The 17,676-nt window shown below is 52.9% G+C and overlaps 2 protein-coding genes and 1 long non-coding RNA gene across 3 annotated transcripts; all 3 read left to right on the top strand.

Moving 5' to 3' along the window:
* Positions 1-1,297: 1,297 nt before the first annotated feature.
* On the top strand, positions 1,298-3,580 carry LOC113046541 (fibroin heavy chain-like; the record flags this gene model as incomplete). The annotated part of the gene is made up of 4 exons (XM_026207353.1): positions 1,298-1,478; positions 1,629-2,117; positions 2,886-2,912; positions 3,201-3,580. Coding segments are annotated over exons 1-4 (1,077 nt in total), but the record flags the coding sequence as incomplete, so codon positions are not given.
* Positions 3,581-7,596: 4,016 nt separating this feature from the next.
* LOC113046540 (fibroin heavy chain-like) lies at positions 7,597-10,918 on the top strand. The gene is made up of 3 exons (XM_026207352.1): positions 7,597-7,777; positions 7,928-8,416; positions 10,295-10,918. The coding sequence occupies exons 1-3, from the start codon at positions 7,597-7,599 to the stop codon at positions 10,675-10,677; spliced, it is 1,053 nt and encodes a 350-aa protein (XP_026063137.1). The 3' UTR covers positions 10,678-10,918.
* Positions 10,919-13,046: 2,128 nt separating this feature from the next.
* LOC113047509 (uncharacterized) lies at positions 13,047-14,510 on the top strand. The gene is made up of 3 exons (XR_003276262.1): positions 13,047-13,250; positions 13,492-13,623; positions 14,350-14,510. It is a non-coding gene; the product is annotated as an uncharacterized LOC113047509 (long non-coding RNA).
* The last annotated feature ends 3,166 nt before the right edge of the window (positions 14,511-17,676 follow it).

Raw genomic sequence — 17,676 nt, 5'->3', positions numbered from 1 at the left:
TGGAAAGCTACAGGCAGGTGAGTTTGATTGGGGTTGGAATTGACCTGTTCTTGAATCTTTAAAATTCGATTTTACAGAGGTTGATATTGCAGCAACACGTATTTGTCTTAGTTTTGTGCGGTTTGCTCACAGGCTGGGAGGATGACAGCTCGAGTGTATTTCTCGTTGATTGCTGTTTTTTCGTGTCTGTTCGGATACTTGAGCATAGCCCACGCTATTCAAAGACGAACCACAGGTGAAAAGATCTGTTGATTTCATTACACACCCTGAAGAAATGCGGAAATAAGTGACTCCCAGTCTTTGGAAGTAATTAACACGGTTTATGAATTATTAGGTTTTCAAACCCCTTTGATTTGAAGCAGACAACTATGTATAAAATTTGTATTTCGGTTTGAGACCCATTCCGAAACCCCAGATTTAAAATTGCTGAAACCGCACTCCCTGGCCTCTCCTAATGATCCACTTGAATTCTCTAGTGGATGGTTTCTGTCCGGCGAGGCTGACGGTCGTGCCGTTCCATCGAGGATGTTCCTCTGATGAAGACTGCCCTGGAGGGCACAAATGCTGTCAATTTGACTGTGGGACTGTTTGCGTGCTGCCTGTTTTCAGTGAGTTTCAGTTAATAATGGATGCTAAGGCTGAAAACACACACAGTAGTAACCCAATGAATTCCATGTACGTTCTAAGAGACTTTGCCTTTTGTTGTTCTCCTCTAAAGTCGGTTTGAATTCATCCCTTAGGATGGTTTTAAGGACAGGATGGCTTTACAAAATAAAGCCGAATAATACTTTGAACGGTGGTCCTCAATTCCAGTACTGGAGACCCCCTGCTTTGCACACTTTGTATGTCCCCCTTATTTAACACTCCTGAACATCAGCTTGTCAGGAGAGAGAGCCATGAACTGGACCAACAAGTTGATCTCAATCAGGTGTGTTAAAGGAGACCTGCAAAATGTGCAAAGCGAGGGAACCCCAAGGACTATAAAATTGAGAACCACTGACTTGGAATAGAATTCTTTCTTTAGCTAAAACTTGTTATTCATGCTTTGAATGTTTTGTTTTATAACGAAGTGGCATACTGTCTATATCAGGGTTCCTCAAATCTTGCCCTGGAGGTCCAATGCACTGCAGAAGTTAGCTCCAAACCTTATCAAAGTCGCCTGCCTGTGATTTTTCTAATGATCCCAAAGACATTGATTGGCACCGATTAGCATGCCCAAGTGTGTTTGATTAGGGTTGGACCTGAACTCTGCAGTAATGTGGATCTCGAGGTCCAGATTTGAGGATTCCTGGTCTATATGCACAAACTAAAGCTGACTATCTGTGTTCACGCAGTGAAGCCGGGTCAGTGTCCCGTACCGGAGATGATTCCACTGTGTGCTAAAAGCTGTTTCCGTGATGGCCAGTGTCCTGCCATGCAGAAATGTTGCCCAACCACCGGTGGCTTTGCATGCAGTGAACCACGTGGTCAGGGAAGAGGTCAAGCAAGTTGCCAGGGAAGCGGAGCTGGTCAGGGTGCAGGACAGGGAAGCGGAGCTGGTCAGGGTGCAGGACAGGGAAGCGGGGCTGGTCAGGGCGCCGGACAGGGAAGCGGGGCTGGTCAGGGAGCCGGTCAGGGAAGCGGAGCAGGTCAAGGTCAGGGAAGCGGAGCAGGTCAGGGTCAGGGAAGCGGAGCGGGTCAGGGCGCCGGACAGGGAAGCGGAGCGGGTCAGGGCGCCGGACAGGGAAGCGGAGCGGGTCAGGGAAGCGTAGCTGGTCAGGGAGCCGGACAGGGCCAGGGAAGCGGAGCTGGTCAGGGCGCCGGACAGGGTGCAGGTCAGGGAAGCGGAGCCGGCCAGGGAGGTGGAGCTGGTCAGGGAGCCGGACAGGGTCAGGGAAGCGGAGCTGGTCAGGGAGCCGGACAGGGAAGTGGCGCTGGACAGGGAAGCGGAGCTGGTCAGGGAGCCGGACAGGGTCAGGGAAGCGGAGCTGGTCAGGGCGCCGGACAGGGCAGCGGCTATGGACAGGGCGCAGGTCAGGGCAGCGGCTATGGACAGGGTAGTGGAGCTGGACAGGGAAGCGGACAGGGCCAGGGAAGCGGAGCTGGTCAGGGCGCCGGACAGGGTGCAGGTCAGGGAAGCGGAGCTGGTCAGGGAGCCGGACAGGGCCAGGGAAGCGGAGCTGGTCAGGGAGCCGGACAGGGTCAGGGAAGCGGAGCTGGTCAGGGAGCCGGACAGGGAAGTGGCGCAGGACAGGGAAGCGGAGCCGGTCAGGGCGCAGGACAGGGTCAGGGAAGTGGCGCAGGACAGGGAAGCGGAGCTGGTCAGGGAGCCGGACAGGGAAGTGGCGCAGGACAGGGAAGCGGAGCTGGTCAGGGAGCCGGACAGGGAAGTGGCGCAGGACAGGGAAGCGGAGCTGGTCAGGGAGCCGGACAGGGAAGTGGCGCAGGACAGGGAAGCGGAGCCGGTCAGGGCGCAGGACAGGGTCAGGGAAGTGGCGCAGGACAGGGAAGCGGAGCCGGTCAGGGCTCAGGACAGGGTCAGGGAAGCGGAGCCGGTCAGGGTGCAGGACAGGGTCAGGGAAGCGGAGCCGGTCAGGGAAGCGGAGCCGGTCAGGGCGCAGGACAGGGTCAGGGAAGTGGCGCAGGACAGGGAAGCGGAGCCGGTCAGGGCTCAGGACAGGGTCAGGGAAGCGGAGCCGGTCAGGGAAGCGGAGCCGGTCAGGGAAGCGGAGCCGGTCAGGGAAGCGGAGCCGGTCAGGGAGCCGGACAGGGCCAGGGAAGCGGCGCAGGACAGGGAAGCGGCGCAGGACAGGGAAGCGGCGCTGGTCAGGGAGCCGGACAGGGTCAGGGAAGCGGAGCTGGTCAGGGCGCCGGACAGGGCAGCTGCTATGGACAGGGAAGTGGAGCTGGACAGGGAAGCGGCTATGGACAGGGTGCTGGACAGGGCAGCGGCTATGGACAGGGTGCTGGACAGGGCAGCGGCTATGGACAGGGAAGTGGCGCAGGACAGGGAAGCGGAGCCGGTCAGGGCGCAGGACAGGGTCAGGGAAGTGGCGCAGGACAGGGAAGCGGAGCCGGTCAGGGCTCAGGACAGGGTCAGGGAAGCGGAGCCGGTCAGGGTGCAGGACAGGGTCAGGGAAGCGGAGCCGGTCAGGGAAGCGGAGCCGGTCAGGGAAGCGGAGCCGGTCAGGGAGCCGGACAGGGCCAGGGAAGCGGCGCAGGACAGGGAAGTGGAGCTGGACAGGGAAGCGGCTATGGACAGGGTGCTGGACAGGGCAGCGGCTATGGACAGGGAAGTGGAGCTGGACAGGGAAGCGGCTATGGACAGGGTGCTGGACAGGGCAGCGGCTATGGACAGGGAAGTGGAGCTGGACAGGGAAGCGGCTATGGACAGGGTGCTGGACAGGGCAGCGGCTATGGACAGGGCAGCGGCTATGGACAGGGCAGCGGCTATGGACAGGGCAGCGGAGCTGGACAGGGAAGCGGAGCTGGACATGGTGCTGGACAGGGCAGCGGCTATGGACAGGGCAGCGGCTATGGACAGGGCAGCGGAGCTGGACAGGGCAGCGGCTATGGACAGGGAAGCGGAGCTGGACAGGGCAGCGGCTATGGACAGGGTGCTGGACAGGGCAGCGGCTATGGACAGGGCAGCGGAGCTGGACAGGGAAGCGGCTATGGACAGGGAAGCGGAGCTGGACAGGGCAGCGGCTATGGACAGGGAAGCGGAGCTGGACAGGGCAGCGGCTATGGACAGGGTGCTGGACAGGGCAGCGGCTATGGACAGGGCAGCGGCTATGGACAGGGCAGCGGCTATGGACAGGGTGCTGGACAGGGCAGCGGCTATGGACAGGGAAGCGGAGCTGGTCAAGGAAGCGGCTATGGACAGGGTGCTGGACAGGGAAGCGGAGCTGGTCAAGGAAGCGGCTTTGGACAGGGTGCTGGACAGGGAAGCGGAGCTGGTCAGGGCGCTTGACAGGGTCAGGGAAGCTGTGCAGGACAGGGAAGCGGTCAAGGGAATTGTCGGCGATGTGGCCAAGGTCAATGTTGAGGTCAGGGAGATGTTCCTGGGAATTTTGCATAATACTTTCTGGAGATCTTTTCTAGTGCTTTTATTCAAATGGCATGTTTTCCCTGATTGCTCAGTTTAGAAAGATTTTCTGTCTCTACCACTACTACAACCTCCTAAAATAAATAATTGCTTGGTTTGAAGAGTTGGTGTTTCGTATCACTTGGCCGTTTTCTCACATAAATGCTCTCTGGCATCAGTGCTGTAAGTTTCTCTCCCTGAGTACTGGATAATAATTGCATGAGAAAATCATGATTTTTTTTATTTTTTTTGGTGTGTGTATTAAATTTATTCTTGCCAAAGCTGAATAGTCTGCAGCCATTACTCCGGTCTAAAATCATTGTATTATGCTGATTTGATGCTCTAGACACATTTCATTATGGCTGAAAACAGTTTGTAGGGCGCAAGTGACACTTCCATAAGCTCTTGTGATTCTGCTGAGGCAATATGTTCAAGACAGCATGTTTCTAAAAGACGTTGATTCTTAAACCGTTGTACTAATAAACCTAGGAATAGCATAACCTGTGTTACAGGTCAAAAGCTTATTTTGGATTTAGAATTGAAGTAAAGCTTGGTGTGTTTGTGAAAATAAACTAAGTAAAAGAGGCTAGATTTAAAATGTTTCATGGTAGGGTTGTTGCGACATACCGGTTTGGGAGACAAACGTGATATTCAAAGTAATGATTATCGATATCGTGTTAATTTGGTGTGCGTGACGATATACCAGTATTCGCCACATGTAAATACTCCAGCACCACTACCTGGTTTAGCTCCCAGGTGGCAGTATTGTGCCTTAACACCTGTCATACAAGAAGATGATGCTGCCACTCTGAGGAGAGCTGTGTTCATCATAGTATATTGCCATTATTTTACTAGTCCTAGACTGAGAAATGTTATATTAACCTGTTAACAGCGGGTTTTCTCTGTTCATAGAGTACATCTAAATAAAAATGTATTTAATAAGTACCACATTTTCTTTACTCGTCTTGTTTTTGTATTTGCAATCAATATGGCACTTTATTTCTTTGCTCAAATCTATTAACCGTTACATGATTAAAACCGAGCAAACCCATTGCTACATTAATCTTGTAAAATGTTAAGTTGGTCGTAGTGCCACACACTTAATGCCTCATCTGCGGTCATTCTTCAATGAGGTTCATTAGTTGACATTAGTTAATTACATGTATAAATAAATAATAATGAACAATATTTCCACAGCATTGATTTATCTTGGTTCATGTTAATTTGAGCGTTTACTTATGCATTATTAAAATCTCAAGTTGTTTTTGTAAACGTTCATGTACTGTGAACTAACATGAACAATGAACCACCCTAGTTTTATTGACATTAACAAAGATTAACCAATTGTGTAATCAATGTATTGTTCACTGTTAATTCTTGTTAGTTAATGCATTAATGTAAATTCTATATTATCTATATTATCCATGTATTTTGTAATTTTGTTTACGTTTATATATTTTTTGGGGTGGATGTGCAAAATGTAATGACCCTTACGAAAAATAACCATGGTTTTATTATAGTAAAACTGTAGTAACCCATGGTTTTTTGGTGTGTTGACCACCATTTGTATAACCACAGATTTACTACAAATACCATGGTTAAACTATGGTTAATATAGCAAAACCGTGGTTATTTTGTGGTTACCATGGTTTAACTATAGTAACCATGGTTTTTTGGTTTTATTTGTAGTAAAACCATGGTTAATTTTCGTAGAGGGAAAAGGAATACATATTACATTCAAGTTAAATCGCTTTGATACGTATGTGTTCAAATGAATGTAATAACTTTTCTTGTACATCTTTTTTTATTATTTGGGGAAAATTACACCTACAAGGTCAGGGTCCAAGCCAAATTTCATCCATTTTCTTCAGGAGACTTGAGGACTACTGCACCAGTTTGGAGAACAATGTTAATAATAAAGCAAACAAGACTTGTAACTTTTACGAATATACAGTTGTTGATTACTGAATAAATGGTTTGCACACTCTTGTACATTACTGTTGTAAGTTTTGTTCTGGGTAATTTTCAAACACACCTACTGGTACCACAACATGATCGCTGTAGCACCTGACCACTGCATATTCATTTTGCAGTTGATAGTGTCGCCATAGAAATGCACCATCCTCTCCTAATTAGGCTAGCTTAATTTATGACATGGCTAGAACGCAGCATTCAGCTGGTCCAACCCCAATCAAACACACCTGAACTAGCTAATCAAGGCATTTCAGATCACTGGAAAGCTACAGGCAGGTGAGTTTGATTGGGGTTGGAATTGACCTGTTCTTGAATCTTTAAAATTCGATTTTACAGAGGTTGATATTGCAGCAACACGTATTTGTCTTAGTTTTGTGCGGTTTGCTCACAGGCTGGGAGGATGACAGCTCGAGTGTATTTCTCGTTGATTGCTGTTTTTTCGTGTCTGTTCGGATACTTGAGCATAGCCCACGCTATTCAAAGACGAACCACAGGTGAAAAGATCTGTTGATTTCATTACACACCCTGAAGAAATGCGGAAATAAGTGACTCCCAGTCTTTGGAAGTAATTAACACGGTTTATGAATTATTAGGTTTTCAAACCCCTTTGATTTGAAGCAGACAACTATGTATAAAATTTGTATTTCGGTTTGAGACCCATTCCGAAACCCCAGATTTAAAATTGCTGAAACCGCACTCCCTGGCCTCTCCTAATGATCCACTTGAATTCTCTAGTGGATGGTTTCTGTCCGGCGAGGCTGACGGTCGTGCCGTTCCATCGAGGATGTTCCTCTGATGAAGACTGCCCTGGAGGGCACAAATGCTGTCAATTTGACTGTGGGACTGTTTGTGTGCTGCCTGTTTTCAGTGAGTTTCAGTTAATAATGGATGCTAAGGCTGAAAACACACACAGTAGTAACCCAATGAATTCCATGTACGTTCTAAGAGACTTTGCCTTTTGTTGTTCTCCTCTAAAGTCGGTTTGAATTCATCCCTTAGGATGGTTTTAAGGACAGGATGGCTTTACAAAATAAAGCCGAATAATACTTTGAACGGTGGTCCTCAATTCCAGTACTGGAGACCCCCTGCTTTGCACACTTTGTATGTCCCCCTTATTTAACACTCCTGAACATCAGCTTGTCAGGAGAGAGAGCCATGAACTGGACCAACAAGTTGATCTCAATCAGGTGTGTTAAAGGAGACCTGCAAAATGTGCAAAGCGAGGGGACCCCAAGGACTATAAAATTGAGAACCACTGACTTGGAATAGAATTCTTTCTTTAGCTAAAACTTGTTATTCATGCTTTGAATGTTTTGTTGTATAACGAAGTGGCATACTGTCTATATCAGGGTTCCTCAAATCTTGCCCTGGAGGTCCAATGCACTGCAGAAGTTAGCTCCAAACCTTATCAAAGTCGCCTGCCTGTGATTTTTCTAATGATCCCAAAGACATTGATTGGCACCGATTAGCATGCCCAAGTGTGTTTGATTAGGGTTGGACCTGAACTCTGCAGTAATGTGGATCTCGAGGTCCAGATTTGAGGATTCCTGGTCTATATGCACAAACTAAAGCTGACTATCTGTGTTCACGCAGTGAAGCCGGGTCAGTGTCCCGTACCGGAGATGATTCCACTGTGTGCTAAAAGCTGTTTCCGTGATGGCCAGTGTCCTGCCACGCAGAAATGTTGCCCAACCACCGGTGGCTTTGCATGCAGTGAACCACGTGGTCAGGGAAGAGGTCAAGCAAGTTGCCAGGGAAGCGGAGCTGGTCAGGGTGCAGGACAGGGAAGCGGAGCTGGTCAGGGTGCAGGACAGGGAAGCGGGGCTGGTCAGGGCGCCGGACAGGGAAGCGGGGCTGGTCAGGGAGCCGGTCAGGGAAGCGGAGCAGGTCAAGGTCAGGGAAGCGGAGCAGGTCAGGGTCAGGGAAGCGGAGCGGGTCAGGGCGCCGGACAGGGAAGCGGAGCGGGTCAGGGCGCCGGACAGGGAAGCGGAGCGGGTCAGGGAAGCGTAGCTGGTCAGGGAGCCGGACAGGGCCAGGGAAGCGGAGCTGGTCAGGGCGCCGGACAGGGTGCAGGTCAGGGAAGCGGAGCCGGCCAGGGAAGTGGAGCTGGTCAGGGAGCCGGACAGGGTCAGGGAAGCGGAGCTGGTCAGGGAGCCGGACAGGGAAGTGGCGCTGGACAGGGAAGCGGAGCTGGTCAGGGAGCCGGACAGGGTCAGGGAAGCGGAGCTGGTCAGGGCGCCGGACAGGGCAGCGGCTATGGACAGGGCGCAGGTCAGGGCAGCGGCTATGGACAGGGTAGTGGAGCTGGACAGGGAAGCGGACAGGGCCAGGGAAGCGGAGCTGGTCAGGGCGCCGGACAGGGTGCAGGTCAGGGAAGCGGAGCTGGTCAGGGAGCCGGACAGGGCCAGGGAAGCGGAGCTGGTCAGGGAGCCGGACAGGGTCAGGGAAGCGGAGCTGGTCAGGGAGCCGGACAGGGAAGTGGCGCAGGACAGGGAAGCGGAGCCGGTCAGGGCGCAGGACAGGGTCAGGGAAGTGGCGCAGGACAGGGAAGCGGAGCTGGTCAGGGAGCCGGACAGGGAAGTGGCGCAGGACAGGGAAGCGGAGCTGGTCAGGGAGCCGGACAGGGTCAGGGAAGCGGAGCTGGTCAGGGCGCCGGACAGGGCAGCGGCTATGGACAGGGCGCAGGTCAGGGCAGCGGCTATGGACAGGGTAGTGGAGCTGGACAGGGAAGCGGACAGGGCCAGGGAAGCGGAGCTGGTCAGGGCGCCGGACAGGGTGCAGGTCAGGGAAGCGGAGCTGGTCAGGGAGCCGGACAGGGCCAGGGAAGCGGAGCTGGTCAGGGAGCCGGACAGGGTCAGGGAAGCGGAGCTGGTCAGGGAGCCGGACAGGGAAGTGGCGCAGGACAGGGAAGCGGAGCCGGTCAGGGCGCAGGACAGGGTCAGGGAAGTGGCGCAGGACAGGGAAGCGGAGCTGGTCAGGGAGCCGGACAGGGAAGTGGCGCAGGACAGGGAAGCGGAGCTGGTCAGGGAGCCGGACAGGGAAGTGGCGCAGGACAGGGAAGCGGAGCTGGTCAGGGAGCCGGACAGGGAAGTGGCGCAGGACAGGGAAGCGGAGCCGGTCAGGGCGCAGGACAGGGTCAGGGAAGTGGCGCAGGACAGGGAAGCGGAGCCGGTCAGGGCTCAGGACAGGGTCAGGGAAGCGGAGCCGGTCAGGGTGCAGGACAGGGTCAGGGAAGCGGAGCCGGTCAGGGAAGCGGAGCCGGTCAGGGAGCAGGACAGGGTCAGGGAAGTGGCGCAGGACAGGGAAGCGGAGCCGGTCAGGGCTCAGGACAGGGTCAGGGAAGCGGAGCCGGTCAGGGTGCAGGACAGGGTCAGGGAAGGGGAGCCGGTCAGGGAAGGGGAGCCGGTCAGGGAAGCGGAGCCGGTCAGGGAGCCGGACAGGGCCAGGGAAGCGGCGCAGGACAGGGAAGCGGCGCAGGACAGGGAAGCGGCGCTGGTCAGGGAGCCGGACAGGGTCAGGGAAGCGGAGCTGGTCAGGGCGCCGGACAGGGCAGCGGCTATGGACAGGGAAGTGGAGCTGGACAGGGCAGCGGCTATGGACAGGGAAGTGGCGCAGGACAGGGAAGCGGAGCCGGTCAGGGCGCAGGACAGGGTCAGGGAAGTGGCGCAGGACAGGGAAGCGGAGCCGGTCAGGGCTCAGGACAGGGTCAGGGAAGCGGAGCCGGTCAGGGTGCAGGACAGGGTCAGGGAAGCGGAGCCGGTCAGGGAAGCGGAGCCGGTCAGGGAAGCGGAGCCGGTCAGGGAGCCGGACAGGGCCAGGGAAGCGGCGCAGGACAGGGAAGCGGCGCAGGACAGGGAAGCGGCGCAGGACAGGGAAGCGGCGCAGGACAGGGAAGCGGCGCAGGACAGGGAAGCGGCGCTGGTCAGGGAGCCGGACAGGGTCAGGGAAGCGGCGCTGGTCAGGGCGCCGGACAGGGCAGCGGCTATGGACAGGGAAGTGGAGCTGGACAGGGAAGCGGCTATGGACAGGGTGCTGGACAGGGCAGCGGCTATGGACAGGGAAGTGGAGCTGGACAGGGAAGCGGCTATGGACAGGGTGCTGGACAGGGCAGCGGCTATGGACAGGGCAGCGGCTATGGACAGGGCAGCGGCTATGGACTGGGCAGCGGAGCTGGACAGGGAAGCGGAGCTGGACATGGTGCTGGACAGGGCAGCGGCTATGGACAGGGCAGCGGCTATGGACAGGGCAGCGGAGCTGGACAGGGCAGCGGCTATGGACAGGGAAGCGGTGCTGGACAGGGCAGCGGCTATGGACAGGGTGCTGGACAGGGCAGCGGCTATGGACAGGGCAGCGGCTATGGACAGGGCAGCGGAGCTGGACAGGGAAGCGGCTATGGACAGGGAAGCGGAGCTGGACAGGGCAGCGGCTATGGACAGGGTGCTGGACAGGGCAGCGGCTATGGACAGGGCAGCGGCTATGGACAGGGTGCTGGACAGGGCAGCGGCTATGGACAGGGAAGCGGAGCTGGTCAAGGAAGCGGCTATGGACAGGGTGCTGGACAGGGAAGCGGAGCTGGTCAAGGAAGCGGCTATGGACAGGGTGCTGGACAGGGAAGCGGAGCTGGTCAGGGCGCTTGACAGGGTCAGGGAAGCTGTGCAGGACAGGGAAGCGGTCAAGGGAATTGTCGGCGATGTGGCCAAGGTCAATGTTGAGGTCAGGGAGATGTTCCTGGGAATTTTGCATAATACTTTCTGGAGATCTTTTCTAGTGCTTTTATTCAAATGGCATGTTTTCCCTGATTGCTCAGTTTAGAAAGATTTTCTGTCTCTACCACTACTACAACCTCCTAAAATAAATAATTGCTTGGTTTGAAGAGTTGGTGTTTCGTATCACTTGGCCGTTTTCTCACATAAATGCTCTCTGGCATCAGTGCTGTAAGTTTCTCTCCCTGAGTACTGGATAATAATTGCATGAGAAAATCATGATTTTTTTTATTTTTTTTGGTGTGTGTATTAAATTTATTCTTGCCAAAGCTGAATAGTCTGCAGCCATTACTCCGGTCTAAAATCATTGTATTATGCTGATTTGATGCTCTAGACACATTTCATTATGGCTGAAAACAGTTTGTAGGGCGCAAGTGACACTTCCATAAGCTCTTGTGATTCTGCTGAGGCAATATGTTCAAGACAGCATGTTTCTAAAAGACGTTGATTCTTAAACCGTTGTACTAATAAACCTAGGAATAGCATAACCTGTGTTACAGGTCAAAAGCTTATTTTGGATTTAGAATTGAAGTAAAGCTTGGTGTGTTTGTGAAAATAAACTAAGTAAAAGAGGCTAGATTTAAAATGTTTCATGGTAGGGTTGTTGCGACATACCGGTTTGGGAGACAAACGTGATATTCAAAGTAATGATTATCGATATCGTGTTAATTTGGTGTGCGTGACGATATACCAGTATTCGCCACATGTAAATACTCCAGCACCACTACCTGGTTTAGCTCCCAGGTGGCAGTATTGTGCCTTAACACCTGTCATACAAGAAGATGATGCTGCCACTCTGAGGAGAGCTGTGTTCATCATAGTATATTGCCATTATTTTACTAGTCCTAGACTGAGAAATGTTATATTAACCTGTTAACAGCGGGTTTTCTCTGTTCATAGAGTACATCTAAATAAAAATGTATTTAATAAGTACCACATTTTCTTTACTCGTCTTGTTTTTGTATTTGCAATCAGTATGGCACTTTATTTCTTTGCTCAAATCTATTAACCGTTACATGATTAAAACCGAGCAAACCCATTGCTACATTAATCTTGTAAAATGTTAAGTTGGTCGTAGTGCCACACACTTAATGCCTCATCTGCGGTCATTCTTCAATGAGGTTCATTAGTTGACATTAGTTAATTACATGTATAAATAAATAATAATGAACAATATTTCCACAGCATTGATTTATCTTGGTTCATGTTAATTTGAGCGTTTACTTATGCATTATTAAAATCTCAAGTTGTTTTTGTAAACGTTCATGTACTGTGAACTAACATGAACAATGAACCACCCTAGTTTTATTGACATTAACAAAGATTAACCAATTGTGTAATCAATGTATTGTTCACTGTTAATTCTTGTTAGTTAATGCATTAATGTAAATTCTATATTATCCATGTATTTTGTAATTTTGTTTACGTTTATATATTTTTTGGGGTGGATGTGCAAAATGTAATGACCCTTACGAAAAATAACCATGGTTTTATTATAGTAAAACTGTAGTAACCCATGGTTTTTTGGTGTGTTGACCACCATTTGTATAACCACAGATTTACTACAAATACCATGGTTAAACTATGGTTAATATAGCAAAACCGTGGTTATTTTGTGGTTACCATGGTTTAACTATAGTAACCATGGTTTTTTGGTTTTATTTGTAGTAAAACCATGGTTAATTTTCGTAGAGGGAAAAGGAATACATATTACATTCAAGTTAAATCGTTTTGATACGTATGTGTTCAAATGAATGTAATAACTTTTCTTGTACATCTTTTTTTATTATTTGGGTAAAATTACACCTACAAGGTCAGGGTCCAAGCCAAATTTCATCCATTTTCTTCAGGAGACTTGAGGACTACTGCACCAGTTTGGAGAACAATGTTAATAATAAAGCAAACAAGACTTGTAACTTTTACGAATATACAGTTGTTGATTACTGAATAAATGGTTTGCACACTCTTGTACATTACTGTTGTAAGTTTTGTTCTGGGTAATTTTCAAACACACCTACTGGTACCACAACATGATCGCTGTAGCACCTGACCACTGCATATTCATTTTGCAGTTGATAGTGTCGCCATAGAAATGCACCATCCTCTCCTAATTAGGCTAGCTTAATTTATGACATGGCTAGAACGCAGCATTCAGCTGGTCCAACCCCAATCAAACACACCTGAACTAGCTAATCAAGGCATTTCAGATCACTGGAAAGCTACAGGCAGGTGAGTTTGATTGGGGTTGGAATTGACCTGTTCTTGAATCTTTAAAATTCGATTTTACAGAGGTTGATATTGCAGCAACACGTATTTGTCTTAGTTTTGTGCGGTTTGCTCACAGGCTGGGAGGATGACAGCTCGAGTGTATTTCTCGTTGATTGCTGTTTTTTCGTGTCTGTTCGGATACTTGAGCATAGCCCACGCTATTCAAAGACGAACCACAGGTGAAAAGATCTGTTGATTTCATTACACACCCTGAAGAAATGCGGAAATAAGTGACTCCCAGTCTTTGGAAGTAATTAACACGGTTTATGAATTATTAGGTTTTCAAACCCCTTTGATTTGAAGCAGACAACTATGTATAAAATTTGTATTTCGGTTTGAGACCCATTCCGAAACCCCAGATTTAAAATTGCTGAAACCGCACTCCCTGGCCTCTCCTAATGATCCACTTGAATTCTCTAGTGGATGGTTTCTGTCCGGCGAGGCTGACGGTCGTGCCGTTCCATCGAGGATGTTCCTCTGATGAAGACTGCCCTGGAGGGCACAAATGCTGTCAATTTGACTGTGGGACTGTTTGCGTGCTGCCTGTTTTCAGTGAGTTTCAGTTAATAATGGATGCTAAGGCTGAAAACACACACAGTAGTAACCCAATGAATTCCATGTACGTTCTAAGAGACTTTGCCTTTTGTTGTTCTCCTCTAAAGTCGGTTTGAATTCATCCCTTAGGATGGTTTTAAGGACAGGATGGCTTTACAAAATAAAGCCGAATAATACTTTGAACGGTGGTCCTCAATTCCAGTACTGGAGACCCCCTGCTTTGCACACTTTGTATGTCCCCCTTATTTAACACTCCTGAACATCAGCTTGTCAGGAGAGAGAGCCATGAACTGGACCAACAAGTTGATCTCAATCAGGTGTGTTAAAGGAGACCTGCAAAATGTGCAAAGCGAGGGGACCCCAAGGACTATAAAATTGAGAACCACTGACTTGGAATAGAATTCTTTCTTTAGCTAAAACTTGTTATTCATGCTTTGAATGTTTTGTTGTATAACGAAGTGGCATACTGTCTATATCAGGGTTCCTCAAATCTTGCCCTGGAGGTCCAATGCACTGCAGAAGTTAGCTCCAAACCTTATCAAAGTCGCCTGCCTGTGATTTTTCTAATGATCCCAAAGACATTGATTGGCACCGATTAGCATGCCCAAGTGTGTTTGATTAGGGTTGGACCTGAACTCTGCAGTAATGTGGATCTCGAGGTCCAGATTTGAGGATTCCTGGTCTATATGCACAAACTAAAGCTGACTATCTGTGTTCACGCAGTGAAGCCGGGTCAGTGTCCCGTACCGGAGATGATTCCACTGTGTGCTAAAAGCTGTTTCCGTGATGGCCAGTGTCCTGCCACGCAGAAATGTTGCCCAACCACCGGTGGCTTTGCATGCAGTGAACCACGTGGTCAGGGAAGAGGTCAAGCAAGTTGCCAGGGAAGCGGAGCTGGGGTGCAGGGAGCGGGTGCAGGACAGGGAAGCGGAGCTGGTCAGGGTGCAGGACAGGGAAGCGGAGCTGGTCAGGGTGCAGGACAGGGAAGCGGGGCTGGTCAGGGCGCCGGACAGGGAAGCGGGGCTGGTCAGGGAGCCGGTCAGGGAAGCGGAGCAGGTCAGGGTCAGGGAAGCGGAGCAGGTCAGGGTCAGGGAAGCGGAGCGGGTCAGGGAAGTGGAGCAGGTCAGGGAAGCGGAGCGGGTCAGGGCGCCGGACAGGGAAGCGGAGCTGGTCAGGGCGCCGGACAGGGAAGCGGAGCTGGTCAGGGCGCCGGACAGGGAAGCGGAGCTGGTCAGGGCGCCGGACAGGGCGCCGGACAGGGAAGCGGAGCCGGTCTGGGTGCAGGTCAGGGAAGCGGAGCCGGCCAGGGAAGCGGAGCTGGTCAGGGAGCCGGCCAGGGAAGCGGAGCTGGTCAGGGCGCCGGACAGGGTGCAGGTCAGGGAAGCGGAGCCGGCCAGGGAAGCGGAGCTGGTCAGGGAGCCGGACAGGGCCAGGGAAGCGGAGCTGGTCAGGGCGCCGGACAGGGTGCAGGTCAGGGAAGCGGAGCCGGCCAGGGAAGCGGAGCTGGTCAGGGAGCCGGACAGGGTCAGGGAAGCGGAGCTGGTCAGGGAGCCGGACAGGGTCAGGGAAGCGGAGCTGGTCAGGGAGCCGGACAGGGTCAGGGAAGCAAAGCTGGTCAGGGAGCCGGACAGGGAAGTGGCGCAGGACAGGGAAGCGGAGCTGGTCAGGGAGCCGGACAGGGTCAGGGAAGCGGAACTGGTCAGGGCTATGGACAGGGCAGCGGCTATGGACAGGGCGCAGGTCAGGGCAGCGGCTATGGACAGGGTAGTGGAGCTGGACAGGGAAGCGGACAGGGCCAGGGAAGCGGAGCTGGTCAGGGCGCCGGACAGGGTGCAGGTCAGGGAAGCGGAGCCGGCCAGGGAAGCGGAGCTGGTCAGGGAGCCGGACAGGGCCAGGGAAGCGGAGCTGGTCAGGGAAGTGGCGTAGGACAGGGAAGCGGAGCTGGTCAGGGCGCCGGACAGGGAAGCGGAGCTGGTCAGGGCGCCGGTCAGGGAAGCGGAGCTGGTCAGGGAGCCGGACAGGGCCAGGGAAGCGGAGCTGGTCAGGGAGCCGGACAGGGAAGTGGCGCAGGACAGGGAAGCGGAGCCGGTCAGGGTGCAGGACAGGGTCAAGGAAGTGGCGCAGGACAGGGAAGTGGAGCCGGTCAGGGCTCAGGACAAGGAAGCGGAGCCGGTCAGGGCTCAGGACAGGGTCAGGGAAGCGGAGCCGGTCATGGAAGCGGAGATGGTCAGGGAGCCGGACAGGGTCAGGGAAGCGGAGCTGGTCAGGCCGCCGGACAGGGAAGTGGCGCAGGACAGGGAAGCGGAGCTGGTCAGGCCACCGGACAGGGAAGTGGCGCAGGACAGGGAAGCGGAGCTGGTCAGGGAAGTGGCGCAGGACAGGGAAGCGGAGCTGGTCAGGGAGCCGGACAGGGTCAGGGAAGCGGACCTGGTCAGGGCGTTGGACAGGGCAGCGGCTATGGACAGGGCGCAGGTCAGGGCAGCGGCTATGGACAGGGAAGTGGAGCTGGACAGGGAAGCGGAGCTGGACAGGGTGCTGGACAGGGAAGCGGCTATGGACAGGGAATCGGAGCTGGACAGGGAAGCGGCTATGGACAGGGTGCTGGACAGGGCAGCGGCTATGGACAGGGAGTAATTGGCGAGGAGACAGTATAAAATGCCAGGAGAGATGGAAGCAAGCGAGAGAGAGACGGACTGTTGACCCGAACCGGAAACGGAAACCGGAAGGAGTAAACCGAAAGTGTTGTGCAACTGTGTCAGAATAAAAGTCACCATTTGGTGTTTGTAAACTTTCTGTTAGTTTTTGTTAAATAAATCCGTCAGCAGTCCAGCCGACCCCTTTGTCCTCTTCTTTTCCTCCAACGAACATACTACACTGGTGCCGAAACCCGGGAAGGAAGAGGGGCCGCCACCGACATGCAAAGGCCGTCCTCCACACCGCTTGCGGACATCATCGCCTCCCTCGCGGACAACATCGCCTCCCTCGCGGTCCTGCACCGCGAACAACACCAGACCCTGCTGGACTTGAGGACCAACCAGGAGAGGCGCTTCCAAGCCATCGTCTAGGACCAGCAGGAGAACTGCGAGAGGTTCCGGAGCTGGATTGATCGGGAGGATCGCGCTGAGGCCGCCCACCGCACCCATGCACCTGCCGTTACACAAGATGGGGCCCCAAGACGATCCGGAGGCCTTCCTGGAGCTTTTCCAGAAGTCGGCAGAGGCATGCGGCTGGCCCCACGAGCAGTGGCCGGTGCGCTTCATTGCCCTGCTCTCCGGCAAAGCCCAGGTGCGACAACTTCTGGTGGCGAACCTCCTGGTCTTCGACGACCTGAGGAGGGCCATCATCCAGCGGGTCGGCCGGTCGCCCGAGCAACATCGTCAGCGCTTTCGGTCCCTGGACTTGGTAGAAGCTGGTCGGCCCTTCGCGATGGCCCAACAGCTCCAAGACTCCTGCCGCAAGTGGCTACTGTCCGAGGGAAGTGACGTGGAGCATGTCATTGACCTGGTGGTGCTGGAGCAGTTCGTCGCTCAGCTACCCAAGAAGATGGCCGAGTGGGTCCAGTGCCACCGCCCCACGTCACTGGACTCTGCCATCCAGTGGGTAGGTCTGGGTGTTGGTGTTGCGGGGACCCAGAGCATTTTGTGGACAGGTGTCCAGTGATGGAGGTGGGGACGATGATCCAGGTCCCGGACGTCTGACAGGTCACCCCCAGTCAGGCTGGTGAGTACCAAATACCTGTGAGTATCAAGGGGGGTACATATCTGGCCTTGGTGAATTCAGGATGTAACCAAACCTCAATCCATCAAAGCCTGATTCAGCCTGGGGCATTGGATACAAGCCGTGTGGTTAAGGTGCGGTGCATACACGGGGTTGTGGTGGGAGCCAGCTGTATAATAGGGGAGCTAGGTTACGCAAATTTGCACCAGGAGAGAAAGTACTTGTATTACTCCCAACATCGAGCTCTAAGTTAATGGCTAAGTGGCAGGGACCGTTTGAGGTCGCACAACAGGTCGGAGATCTCGATTATGAGGTAATACGGTCCGATAGGAA

The sequence above is a fragment of the Carassius auratus genome, chromosome 28 (assembly GCF_003368295.1).
Source record: "Carassius auratus strain Wakin chromosome 28, ASM336829v1, whole genome shotgun sequence".
Taxonomy (NCBI): domain Eukaryota; kingdom Metazoa; phylum Chordata; class Actinopteri; order Cypriniformes; family Cyprinidae; genus Carassius; species Carassius auratus.
The sequence above is the reverse complement of the archived record's forward strand: the minus strand, read 5'-3'. Positions and strand labels throughout refer to the sequence as shown.

Bases quoted from the DNA above. Each gene is read 5' to 3' on its own strand.
- LOC113046540 (XM_026207352.1), top strand. From the start codon at position 7,597: ATGCACAAACTAAAGCTGACTATCTGTGTTCACGCAGTGAAGCCGGGT. The intron at 7,778-7,927 runs GTCAAGCAAGTT...GAAGCGGAGCAG, and splicing joins ACCACGTGGTCAGGGAAGAG to GTCAAGGTCAGGGAAGCGGA. The intron at 8,417-10,294 runs GCGGAGCTGGTC...AGGGCAGCGGAG, and splicing joins ACAGGGTGCAGGTCAGGGAA to CTGGACAGGGCAGCGGCTAT.